The 13,535-nt window shown below is 38.4% G+C and overlaps 3 protein-coding genes across 5 annotated transcripts in view; 1 reads left to right on the forward strand and 2 right to left on the reverse strand.

Annotated features, from left to right (window-relative positions):
- LOC107727346 (E3 ubiquitin-protein ligase TRIM9-like) overlaps positions 1–4,671 on the reverse strand; it is a 45,358-nt gene extending 40,687 nt beyond the window's left edge. For all 3 annotated transcript variants that reach the window (XM_016537189.1, XM_016537188.1, XM_016537190.1), the window contains exon 1: positions 3,882–4,671. In XM_016537189.1, the coding sequence (XP_016392675.1) occupies positions 3,882–4,625 (744 nt within the window). In that variant the 5' untranslated portion in view covers positions 4,626–4,671. The remainder of the gene's footprint in view (positions 1–3,881) is intronic.
- Positions 4,672–6,928: 2,257 nt separating this feature from the next.
- exoc8 (exocyst complex component 8) lies at positions 6,929–9,389 on the reverse strand. The gene has a single exon (XM_016537194.1). It carries the CDS (start codon positions 9,275–9,277, stop codon positions 7,223–7,225), a length of 2,055 nt encoding a protein of 684 aa, XP_016392680.1. The 5' UTR covers positions 9,278–9,389; the 3' UTR covers positions 6,929–7,222.
- A 1,077-nt stretch (positions 9,390–10,466) lies between these two features.
- The window catches only part of LOC107727344 (sprT-like domain-containing protein Spartan), an 8,931-nt gene continuing 5,862 nt past the window's right edge, over positions 10,467–13,535 (forward strand). Inside the window, exons 1-2 of the mRNA XM_016537186.1 lie at positions 10,467–11,210; positions 12,523–12,622. Of these exons, the coding sequence (XP_016392672.1) occupies positions 10,915–11,210; positions 12,523–12,622 (396 nt within the window). The 5' untranslated portion in view covers positions 10,467–10,914. The remainder of the gene's footprint in view (positions 11,211–12,522; positions 12,623–13,535) is intronic.

Below are 13,535 nucleotides of genomic sequence, written 5' to 3' on the forward strand. Positions count from 1 at the left end.
TTGAATCCTTGTCGTCCTCGTCATCCTGCCTGCCTCCACACACCTTGACCGTGACACTTACTCATTGTTAAACTTTTTGAGAAATGTGTCTTTGTTTTGAAAACTGAATTAATGGTTTGGGGAAAAAAGTGCCAACTCAAATCAGTTATATTAACAATCGAGAAAACTGCAATACGACTAGATTCTTACCTAACTCTGCTATTAGTTTCCGTGATCGGCATATTCTTGTTGATTTCATGTTATTGTTAGGGCTTATATCCATGATGAAAGTGGAGCGAGCGGTCGGAGAATCGGATCACCAAACAAATTACGCGATGAATCTCAGACATATCCGGACAGGATTAGATTTCTCTGAGGACTTCTGAGTTACCTGAAAAGCAGTAATTATCTGATTCACAAACAACTGTAAAAACAATTCGTTAGTGAACTGGGCCGCGTTGTGGTTTTGACTCAAAAAGTTCCGGTTCATAAGAGTCATTTGTTAATGAAGCCGACCTCACTGGCACGCTGCGTTCGCGTGCAACCATCATGCACAGTTTATTAAAAGACGTGTTTTTGCCATTATTTTGCGTTACTCTGTCATCACTGCGGCTGAAAAGTAGCACATGAAACACTATTAACATTTATATTTTATTCTGTGATAATTCTGGGGTGGCACAGCTTTTTCTTAGGGTGGCAGTTGCCACCCCGTGCCACCCCGGTAGATCCGCCCCTGACTAGTACAACATAGCAATTTTTTTCCTTACACTGAGGCCTATTTATGCCTCACAAAAAAAGTAACTGTGTGACTTTATTTTTCGTAATTGCGGCTTTATATCTCCCAATTACAACATAATTTCTCATAATTGCAACTTTATTTCTTGTAATTGTAAAATTATTAGGGCGGAGTAAGTGAGGGCACCGGCGCCTCCATCTGTCCTGCAGTGAGTGCTACTGTTCAGCTTCCTCACACTAGAATAGCGCACATTTCTCTAGGTTATTAGATTGAGCGGCCATGTAAAGTTGCTAATACTTACATATTTCAGATGATAAGCCATATTTGAGAGGTCGATGAATGATAGTCGAGCGTTTGGATGTCCTGCCCATAGATGTACTGTATTAACACATAGACTAGCCGTTAACGATCTGTTAGTCACAGACTTCGCCTGTGGATTTTTTTTTTCTGCGACTAATTACATTTTGGTCGACCAAGCCTCTTCTGGTCTACTAACGATTAGTCGATTATTAGGGGGCAGCCCTAAAAATTATATTATTATAATTTTACTTTATTTAGCATAATTGTGACTTTACACACAGTGTGACTTTATATCTCCAAATTGAGACTATTGTCACTTTATATATCGTAATTATGACTTTATTTAGCATAATTGTGACTTAATATTTTACAATGTGATTTTATGTTTCACAAATGCGACTTTATTTGGCATAATTGTAACTTCATATTGCACAATGTGACTTTATATCTTCAAACTGTGAACATATTTTTGTATTGTTGTGACTTTATATCTCACAATTTCACTGTATATTTCACAATTGTGACATTATTTAGCATAGTTGTGACTATATTTTTACAGTGTGACTTTATATCTCCATATTGTGACTTTATTTATTGTAATTGTAACATTATAACACAATGTGATTTTATATTTCACAAACGTGACTTTACTTAGCATAATTGTGACTTTATATTGCACAATGTGATTTTATATCTACAAATTCTGACTTCTTTTTTGTAATTGCAACTTTATATCTTGTCATTTTGATTTTATTTCTGTTAATTAGAACTTTATATCTCACAAAATCACTTTATATTTCACAATTGTGCTTTTAGCCTAACTGTGACTTTATATTTTGCAATGTGACTTTATATTTCCAAATTGTGACTTTATTATTCATAATTGACTCTATTTTTTTTATAACTGACTTTATTTTTCGTAACTGCAACTTCATTTAATGTACTGTAATTTTGACTACATATCGCAATTGTGAATTATACTTCACAATGTGACATTATTTACTGTAATTGTAACGTCTCATAATTGCAATTTTATATCACAATGTGACTATATATCTCTCCCTCTGATTTTATTTCTCAAAATTATCTGTTTCATTCTCAAGGGTTGAAACAGGCTTCCAAACAATCTCACTGGGAAAAGATCTGAGAAGATATGTCAGGCTAATTCAGGCTTAACAGAGAATATTTTATGAGCCTGTATCTTTACTTGATACTGAACATTTCTCTTTATACAGTGTATTTCCCAGCAGAGCAGGTTATTATATGTAATCCAGCAATAAAAAATATAGTCAATGAGATTTCTCGCTTCTGAACTATCATAATTGATGGGAATCATTAGACATCAGTACTTAAGTCTGCAATCTAATGCTTTATTCACTAAAATCAACATATATGTCCCATCTTCATGATTCACAGCCCATTTTTGGTTCATAAATGACTAGCACAATGTCACAATCACCCAAAACCAAAAATGTGAACCATCTCCTGCAGCACTTTAACAAGAACATGCATTTATTAGCCGAAAATCTTATTCAATAGATGCAATAGATTTTATTCCTTGTTCAATACATTTGCAAGCTATTCCAAGGTAGTTCAAATAACACCACACTGTCGTTATTTACTCGCCATCATCATGTCAAACTTTTATGTTGTTGCATATGGAACACAAAAGGAGAAATTAAAAATCTGAACATTTTCATATGAATGTCAAGGTTAAAAAAGCACTTTAAATGTATTGAAAAAATTACATTGAGAAATGAGGGTTTATTTGGGTTAAGTATATTAGGGTTCTGTTTTTATTTTTATTTTTTTACTGAATGGAACTGAATTAACAAAAAGAACCTTTTTGGCCTAAAAAAAGAGTTGAAAAGATGAATTAACTAAATGAGTTGTTGATGACTGTGTAATAGTTATTTTAAGTTTATTTCAGTGATAAAATACACTATATGTGTTTCATTGATACATACATGAAATAGCACTTCAACAAGAATGTAATCCATAAAATGTTATGATCTCATGTTTAGAATCCTAAAAGGATTCTATATTTAAAAATAAAAGCTTTTAGCATCAATAGTTCCACGAAGAACCTTCAGTATATTAAAAATGTCTTCATATTCTTAAGGGGAAAAGGCTTTTAAGAACATATTCTTTTAAGAACTTTTCATATAAAGGTTTTTTGGGGAACCTAAAATGGTTCTTTTATTTGCATCACTATATAAACTATTGGGTCTTTTGATTAAATTATCAACAACAACAAAAAATCTATATCTAAAAATCTTCATCTGTAATGAACCACAGCAGGGGGTCCAAATATGACAGTGATATAATCCTTAAAAGTTCAATATAAAATAATTGTGACCCTGTCTGTGAAAACCCAGCTAAAGTCATTTTTTGTGATTTACTGTTTTCTACAATAAAACCATTGTTCATAAGGTAAAGAACTTTCTGTGAAAATGTAACCTTGTTATCTTTAATACTGACTGAGCAAGACCATGTCAAAGATTGAAATCAGAGTGAAATTAATGGTTGAAATCAAACTTTGATGCTTGTTATATCATAATTAGATTTTTTGAGACTTTAGCCTGGATTTCACAGAGAGGGTCTCAATTTTTTCTAAGATTGAAATGGTACTTCTTGGAACTTTTTTGGTATGCTACCATACCAACTTGTTTTTATTTACTTATATATTTAATTACTTATTTATTTAAGGAAGACGCGTATCTTGGTAGGACCGTGGTGTTCTTGAAAGTACCTTGGAGTAACATACCATGGTGTACCATGAATTTCAGAAAGTACCATGTTTTTACCATGTGATACCATCACTGTACTACATGGTCCAGCCACAGTGCCACAATGTGTTAATTACCTTGTGTTGTTTCCACATGGCGGCCAGGGGCTTCACGTCGTGCTTGCCGTGTTTGCCCTCCTCCAGACACTGGTAGCACACGGGGGTCTTGCAGCTGACGCAGTACATGCCGTAGTTCTCCGCTTCGTGATCCACGCAGCTCGCCTGTCTGCGCGCGGAGGCGGTGCCCGCCTGCGCTGGAGCCGGCGGCAGCAGCCGGTGCTTGGCCAGCGGTCCGCGGGAGGGGTGGCAGCGCTGCTGGCACGGAGCGCAGTAGAAAACATCGCACTGCTCGCACATCACCGTGGCGTCCACCGGATTGCGGTCGCACAGCTGGCATTTGACGGAGGCGGTGCGGCTCTGCTGGTAGCGGGACACGATCGCCTCCAGCAGCCGGTTGCGCTGGAGGCCGCGGAGCCCGCGCTCCTCCAGGGACACGCTGCGGTGGCACAGCGGGCAGGTGATGGAGCAGTGGCGGTGCACCAGCGCCGGCGGGAACACGCGCACTCCGTTGGGAGACTTCAGGCACGGCGTGTATGAGCCGTAGCCGCTGTCCGTCTCGCTGTACATGCTCATCTTGTCCATATCCAGATAGTCATAGTCCGAGGAGCATCGGTTCTGCGGAGGGGTCTCTCCCTCCGGAGTCTGCACGATGATATTCCGAGCACACGCCAGGCAGACATTATGAGAGCACGGTAAAATAATCGGCTCCTTGAAGAGAGAACCGCAAACCGGGCATTTCAGTTCTTCTTCCATCGCGTCCATAAACCCACTCACACGCGTTCAATGAAATCAGAGCAGCACAACAGACGCGGACAGCTCCAGTTACCCGCTCCGCGCATGCGCAGTGAGACAACGGTTGTGGGCGTTGTAGTCCCTACGCTGATACCCGCCGCTTCTGCTGACCACTTAAAAACTACAACTCCCATAATTCCACTAATTAAATGCAGCGAGAGGAATTTGTATTATCGTCCCGTATTCAAGGGTCATAGGTTTGGCCTAATTTGCAATTTAAAGAAGCCCGTGTGTAAACAACCCCGTCAAAGGAGGACAGGCGTTGTAATTGTGCTGGCATCCGAGAGAGCTGACCAGTAGCCTATTTCTGTGAGTGGCCGTGAATAATTAGAGCAAGGAATTTTTCACAGCATGCATCGGGCTGCTTACAGTCCACCCTGTCCACACAGTCTAATTACAGCACAGAGTTAATGAGCACTTCATCACACACACATCACCACACCACCTTATCTAAGGATTGACTAGTAATGGGGAAAATATTACATTCATATAAAAAATAAATAATGGGAAAAATATTATACTCATATAAAAATCAATAATGTGTATTTATACATAAGCATTTATAGTAGCTATTTTTTTTCTTGAAATACATGGTTTAAAAAAAATTTAATGTACACACAAATAGTATAATGTTTCTAGTTTTAGGTTTATATACATATGTATATACCGTGTGTGTATATATACAGGTGCATCTCAATAAATTAGAATGTCGTGGAAAAGTTCATTTATTTCAGTAATTCAACTCAAATTGTGAAACTCGTGTATTAAATAAATTCAATGCACACAGACTGAAGTAGGTAGGTATATATATATATACAGTATGTATAGGAAAAATAAATAAGTGAAAATTGAGAAATAGGACAGAAAACGTGAATCACAAAATATTTTTGATTAATGTCCAGTCCAATATAAACTAATAGTGCAGGGTTCAAATATGTATTTGACAATCAGGGGCACAAAGGCACATGCTTTTGTTCTCTCTCACATGCCTGTCGTTTTGTTCAGAGGCGCGAGACTGATCCGTGAGATTAGGCTGGGGGTCTGCCAAGACAAAATGAACTCCTGTCATAACCCAGAGGGTGACGCATACAATACTGGAAAAACAGCATCCATGTTGTGTGCATCAGTGCAAACCAGATTGCATCAAATAGTGAAGTTAGATATTGTTGCATGCATTAAAATTCTTGTTTCAAACTGATTTAGAAGGTAATTTCATACAAGTCCCATGAACAGTGCCAACACCTTAAACCTTTCCCCATCTTATCATTTTTAAATTCAAAGTTGTCGGGAGAGTTAAAACAACAAAACACAAAACAAGAAGACCTTGCTAATATTTGATCAAGGATATGAAGTCTGGCAGAGAACAGAAACAGCAGGATCAAAGAGAAAAGGAATATTTTTAATAACTCTGCCAAGACTTTGGCTTTGGGATTTTTAACAGAGCCTTATTTTTATTAAACAATTCCCTGTACACCAGGGGGCACTACATTTAAAAGCTTCGACATCTGGAGCATAGGATCAAAAGAATACAGCATATTCATGTTAAGTGAGTATAATGCATCTTGCTTTTTTAAACCAGACGCGTTTACTAGTTTATGTGTACAAAAACACACTCAAAAGAAAGCAGTATATATAACAGTGTTTTCATCTTTACACCTGTCTTTTTGTTTGATTGAAATGACAAATGTAATTCTTTACATTTTAATAGGGCAATATTAATTTCCATTTACTGTAATAATATACAGTTCATTATAAATGATTAAAGAACCAACAGCTGATCTCTCGACAAAGCACAATACACTAAATATTATTAAATTTAAGTGTTATACAGTTGCCATTTGGTTTGGACATAGAAGCCTGTTTCTGCAACAGAATAAAAAAAATAAAAGGCAATTACAAATTTTTTCTCACAATTCTCACTTCTGAGAAAAAGAGCTCATAATATAAACTCGCAAAAAGTCTGAATTTCAAGATATTAACTCAGAATTGAGATGTTAACTTGCTATTTCAATTCTAAGTTTATAAGCAATTCTGACAAATTCGAATCGTGAGCAATAAACTCACAATTCTAAGAAAAGTCAGAATTGTGGGATATAAACTCGCAATTGAGAGAAAAAAGTCTGAACTGAGATAAAAATTCGCAATTAGTCACAGGACTGTACATTTTTTTTGTTCACTTTACAACTTACATTCATTTATATCTCACAACTCTGTGTATATCTTGCCATTCTTTTTTTCTCAGAATTGCAAGAGAAATCAGAATTGTGAGATAAAAAAAGTCACAATTACCTATTTTGTTTTATTCTGTGGCGGAAATTTAAAGGATGCAATTAGTTAGTTAGATTTTTTAAATTCTCCTTTTGTGTTCTGTGTACAACAACATAAAGGTTTGTCATAAAAAAACAAGACAATTTTTATTTTCAGTGAACTATTCCTTTAAAGAGTGTGAGAGGTTAGGAGTGCATGGCAACACCAGAAATGAGTCACATGAGTGCAATGTAGTGAAATGTACTGAGATTTGAAGACCTCTAGTTAGTCTCCTTCATTCACGTCCGAACTCATCTCTATTAGACGAAGGACATGGTGCTCTCGGGGTTGACCCTGACAGGCCGAGAGCTCTTCCTCAGATCCTGGAGCTGTTTGGCTGGTTTCCCGACTCCCTCCTCAAACCGCTTCTCCACAACAGGAAGCACCGTCTCATGCAGGAACGATGCGTTCTGCAGAATAAAGGCCTTTTTCTCGGCCTCCTGCTCGCAGCGCAGGCTGTAGTCCACATGCTGCACCGCCACCAGGATGATCTCCCGCAGGCTCTCCAGAAACACCATGTGCAGCTCTGGGAAGTACAGCTTCAGCCCTTCCTCCAGGAAGGCCATCATCTGCTTGGTGAAGGCCACAATGGTGTAGCTCAGGTTGACCCAGCAGTCTTCTCCCGTATACTGGTCGAAACTGCCGATCCCGCAGCTTCGCATTTCGTCCTTGAGCTTGGCCAGAGCTTCAGGAGTCATCAGGTTCATCCTACGCCACATCTCCTCAGAGTTACGATGCCTCGTTGCCTCTATGATGATGTCCTTCTGGCTTTGGAGAGCCGCCCTGATGTCTTTCACGAGTAACAACTGCAAAATGAAGGTCAGATCCAAGCCGATCTCGCTCAGCTGCCTGCAGTGCTCACTGGCGAACTTCACGCACTCTGCAGCGGTGGACAAGCTTTCTTTGCTGTCAAACACCTGCTTGCTGAAGGCATCTACGAACATCTTCATCACCGAACGAGACCAGACCACAAAGGCGGAGTAGCAGCCAGTGTTGCCTGCGAAATCAGTCTCAAACTCCCTGGCGGTTTCAAGCAGGCTCGTGAAGAAGATGTTACAGAGCTTTTGGATGTAAAGCAGCGTGGCGCCCTCGATGCGAAGCTGGCGGATGGCGGTTTGGACGGCCGCCGCTCTGTTATTCAAAAACAGCTCACAGGCCTTCGTGGACTGTCCCAGGCGAATGAGTTGAGAGACGGCTCGCCGCGTGGCTTTAGGTCCTCCACGGAGCGAGCGATCAGGCGAGAGTTCGAACACCAGGACCTCCGTCAGCTGTCGAACACGCTCATCCACCTTCCCCCTCAGCTCCTTCACTCGTGGGCTCACTGGTTGCTCCTTCAGATATTCGTTTAGCTTATCCAGAAGATCAACAGCACCCTCAAAGTCTCTCTGAGCGATGCACACATCAAGGTCTTCTGGAAGCTCCTGGATCCATTCGGGACTCAGATCCACCAGTTCCTCTGAACCCAGAGGCTCGTCCTCATCAAACGGGTTTGTGGAGACTTCCTGCCGGACTGGCGACGTTGGAACCTCCTCTTCCTTTATGTTTTTGTCTTTCGCCACTTTGTTTTTCTTCGTTTCCTCCAGAATCTCCAGCCACTCTTTCTTGATCTTGCTGTTCTCGGCTTTGAAGATGCGGCTCTCGGGGAACATGAGGATTTTGAACATGTCTTTCATCGGAGGGTTGTCTTTCACGTTCACAACCGCAAAGCTTTCTAGATCATACAACGCATTGTATTTGTATTTCACGGCTCCGCGTCTGTTCGCCAGCCAGGTTGCGATGAGCAGGCAATCGTTCATCAGAAACGCGTGAACCTTTTGGATCTGTGACATGTTGTCTGCGTCATACTCCAAAAGATCACCATTATAGACCAGATATCTGCCTGGGGTTTCCATGATGTTCTTGCATCCCTCCACTTTTTCCAAAAGTGTGGTTAGGGTTCTTTGTTTAACCTCTTCGGTTTCCTTTGGGAAGGCTGCCAGCATCTCTTTGGCTGCTTCATCTTTATCTGTGGACAGGAGAGACTGTGTAATGCTCTCCATTATGCTCTTCTGCTCAGTGAGAATGTGACTCAGCTGATACATCTCACTTTCCAAGTAAGAAATCTCCTTGGCTGTCTCAATAAACTGTCTGTAGTTTTTATAAACATTTTTCTTCAGGTTTTGCGCGGTTTCGTCGGCGAGTGTTTGTATTTTCTGACGGTGTTCTTGTAAATCCCGGTCCCCATCCGACTGCTGCGAGAGCTGCTGCACGTACGATTGAGGATCAAAATTAGGGCATTCCAGCAACTTACGCAAACGATTTCCAGTGTCTGCCATTTTTTCGATGTTACGGCGAAAATGAAAGACAAATGTGAGGATAACTGCGTGAAAATCCGGCTGTCATTGCAGTTGAGCTGCAGAGCTGTTCGCTTCCTCAACACAGGAAACGCTCGACGCCTCCCCGTGACGTCACATCACGTGATGAGCGAACGTTAATACTGAACACGCATAACAACACAGATTCACTCACTTATAATATGTTTGAATAATTTAATACTAATTACATGTACATCTAGTAAGACGTTGTTGTTTGTGTCTGGTGTATGGCACATGTCTGTCACATAGTGTTGCTGTCCATGTTAATATGCATAATAAGTAAATAAATAAAAGGCTTGACTACAAAAAAAAACATATCGGGTCAGTAACTGTCAAATGTATGTATATACATGTTATATTTTAATTCATACACTTTATTGCAAACGTAGCTTAAAGTAGTACATATATATAAAGTATAGAATTATACAGTATTAAAACTGTACACACGACTTAACATTTGTGACCCTGGACCACAAAACCAGTAATAAGGGTCAATATTTTGAAATTAAGATTTATACATCATCTGAAACTGAATAAATAAGCTTTCCATTGATGTATGGTTTGTTAGGATCGGACAATATTTGGTCGAGATACAACTATTTGAAAATCTGGAATCTGAGGGAGCAAAAAAATCAAAATATTGAGAAAATCGCCTTTAAAGTTGTCCAAATGAAGTCCTTAGCAATGCATATCACTAATCAAAAATTATGTTTTGATATATTTATGGTAGGAAATGTACAAAATATCTTCATGGAACATGATCTTTACTTATCCTAATGGTTTTTGGCATAAAAGAAAAATTGATAATTTTGACCCATAAATGTATTGTTGGCTATTGCTACAAATATACCTGTGCGACTTAAGACTGGTGTTGTGCTCCAGGGTCACATTTTATAAATGCAATAAAAGTTAATGTTCTTTATTTTATTAAATATGTCATTAAATGCCCATCTGAGTAAAACACAGAAAGACCCAATTGAGTTGGTAGGAAGTGTTCAGAGTAAAATATTTGCAGAAGTATCCAATATTCATTCCAGTAATTAATGAATAATTAAATATCAAATGATAAACAATTGACAAATAAAATGACAAACAACAAATAATTCTACGATTTGTCGTTGTTTGTGTGGATCTAGCAACTCCGTGCAACTACTTTTATTGGTCACCATTTTACGTCTCCAGTTATGAGGGGAAAAAACTGTTCCAGGGTTGTTATTTTTGTAGTGTTATTTTAATCTGTTTGCATATTGTAACATCTCCACGTCTCCAACGTTGCTCTGTTCATGCATATAACGTAACATTATAACTATTAGACTTACAAATACATGTCCCAGCATTCCCAACACTGTGTGACTTCACGATTGGCCAGCAATTTGGCTCTCATAGGTCTCTAGTGGAAATACACTGACAGTTTTCTTTCAAAAATTTGAGACGTTAATCTTTATCGTCACAGTCATGAAAACCCGCGATTAGACCAGAAGTAACACAAAACCCTTCGATCTATTAGGCGAGAGTGTCGTTGGTCGCGATTAATGGTTTTATGAGGAGTTTTGTGCTGATTGATGGTGTTGATCTGCTCTTGCTAAAGCAGACTGAAGATGGAGGATGAAGACTTTTTACTCGCTCTTCGTTTACAAGAGCAGTTTGATCAGGAGACAGCGACTGATGAAGACTATCCGTCCAGTAAAAAGCGGAAGATTGACTCGTCTGATCTGATGGATGTGATTTCCTCCTCCCAGCCCAGTCCAGAGAGACCGCTGTCCATCGTAGACGCGTCGTGGGAGATGCTGGACCCCAATCCGGACGCGAGAGCCATGTTCCTGCAGTTCAATGACAAGTTCTTCTGGGGGAAACTCAGCGGTGTGGAGGTCAAGTGGAGTCCACGGATGACACTGTAAGATCCACACATCTAACGGACATGATGCTGTCTGGTGCTCACCAGAACCTGTATTAGAGAGAGAGAGAGATGACTTTGACTTATGTTAATTTCTGGCCTACACTGCGTGCATAATTATTAGGCAAGTTGATATTCTGATCATATTTTTTTCAAGCACATTTGACCAATTCCAAACCACATCAATCGTAATAACTACATTTAATCATTTATTAGTGATTATTAATTGTCCATGAAGGCTGGAAGTGAAAACTCCTTATATTCAGGTGTGCATAATTATTAGGCAGGTTTTCTTTTACAGATAAAATGAGCCAAAAAATAAAAAAAGAGATTTAATTCAGACTGAAAGTCAAAAATTATTAAATGCCCATGAGAAAGATGCAATACTAGAATTTGCAAAGTTAAGGCATGACCATTGGACAGTTGTGAGATATAACGTCACAATTGTGAGATATAACGTCACAATTGTGAGATATAACGTCACAATTGTGAGATATAACGTCACAATTGTGAGATATAACGTCACAATTGTGAGATATAAACTCGCTATTGCAAGTTATAAAGTCAGAATTGCGTGATATAAACTCGCAATTGCGAGTTAAAGTCCATTTTTGAGGGGAAAAAAGACTGACATGTTCTCAGAATTGCGAGTTTATATCTCACAATCGCAAGTTATCAAGTCAGAATTGTGAGTTTGTATCACGCAATTCTGAGATAAAAAGTCGCAATTAACTCTTTTATTTTTTATTAAGTGGTGGAAACGGGCTTCCATACTAAACTTACTGCCAGATTCTGGAAGATACATTCTTGAAAGAGTGGTACATACAAGAGGATGTGGTGCTGGTCCTTCAAGAGTCACTCTCAACTTATCTGTCCATAAAGCCTTAACCAAGCAAAGTCTCTGAGAACCTGACACATTGCTCTTCTGGAGGCTCCAGGTAGGTTGCAGTTCTGAAAAATGGTGGCGCTGGAGACTAAACGGTTCCTGATGGTTTCACACCTAATTCTTTTGCACTTAACACGTGTCTTTTCTTCTCCACCTGTTTTTTTTCTGACCGTGCTGACAGCATTTCGCTGTCCAATGGTCATGCCTTAACTTTGCAAATTGTAATATTGCATCCTTCTCATGGGCATTTAATTCATGGGCATTTTGGAATTATTTATCACTTATAAATGATTAAATGCCAAATTAATAGTAGTTATTAAGATTAATGTGGTTAGGAATTGGTCAAATGTGCTTGGAAAAAAAATATGATCAGAATATGAACTCGCCTAATAATTATGCACGCACTGTAATGTTTGACTCCCTCAGATGTGCTGGTGTTTGCTCTTATGAGGGAAGAGGAGGCTTGTGTTCTGTTCGACTCAGTGAACCACTCCTGAAGCTCAGACCGCGCAAAGATCTTGTACAGGTCGGTTAAACATTACATTTTTCACTTTTGAAGTCAAAATAGAATCAAAACCATCCCCATTTAATTCCTTAACCATATAAATATTTTAGTGTAATTTTAAAAAAAAGTCCTCCAATAGATATTAAATTATTTTTATGAAATAAACATTAGAATTAACTTATATTGCTAGTAATATTTCAAGATGAACATTTACTGTAAATTAGGTTTAACAATATTGTAACCGTGATATGTAACAAACAGTCTTACTGGTTGATTTTACAATATAAAATGTTAGAATAACATTTTAGAATTTTAGAATAGCATAGAATATTTCAAGATGAACATTTACTGCAGCTTAGGTTTACTTATGTTCATTGATATTTTTTTTTAAGATAAAAATTGTTTTAAAACGAGGAACTATTATCTTTCAGTCATCTTTGTATTGCTTTGCATTAGGTTTTGCCCCCACAGTAAAAGCGACAGAGCTTTGATTATAAAACTAAAAATTTAATTACAATCTTTTTAAGACATATTATTGGGAGATATCGAGTAGTGGTCGACCGATATTGGTTTTTTGACAGCCGATGCCGATATCTTGGAAAGCCGGGTGGCCGATATAAAGCCGATATAATTGTATTTATTTTAATTAATATTTAAGAAATTTGAAATCATTTGAAAATTTATTTTTTTAAAATTTTGTAAAATAAACATACTTATACTTTAGATGACAAAGTATTTTCCACAAAAAAATTTATATTTTTTATAATTTTATAATTAAAAAGGAAGTAAACTGTAACCAACAGGGCACTCAGTAATCTGGGAAGTTTGTGTGCATTGGGAATCATATTTTTTCAAATAAAGCCAAGGTAACACTCATAACACACATCATACATAGAGCACACAGTGAAAATGACATGAATATGACAGTGGGCAA

This window comes from Sinocyclocheilus rhinocerous, unplaced genomic scaffold (assembly GCF_001515625.1).
Source record: "Sinocyclocheilus rhinocerous isolate Xijiao unplaced genomic scaffold, SAMN03320098_v1.1 scaffold156, whole genome shotgun sequence".
Taxonomy (NCBI): Eukaryota; Metazoa; Chordata; class Actinopteri; order Cypriniformes; family Cyprinidae; genus Sinocyclocheilus; species Sinocyclocheilus rhinocerous.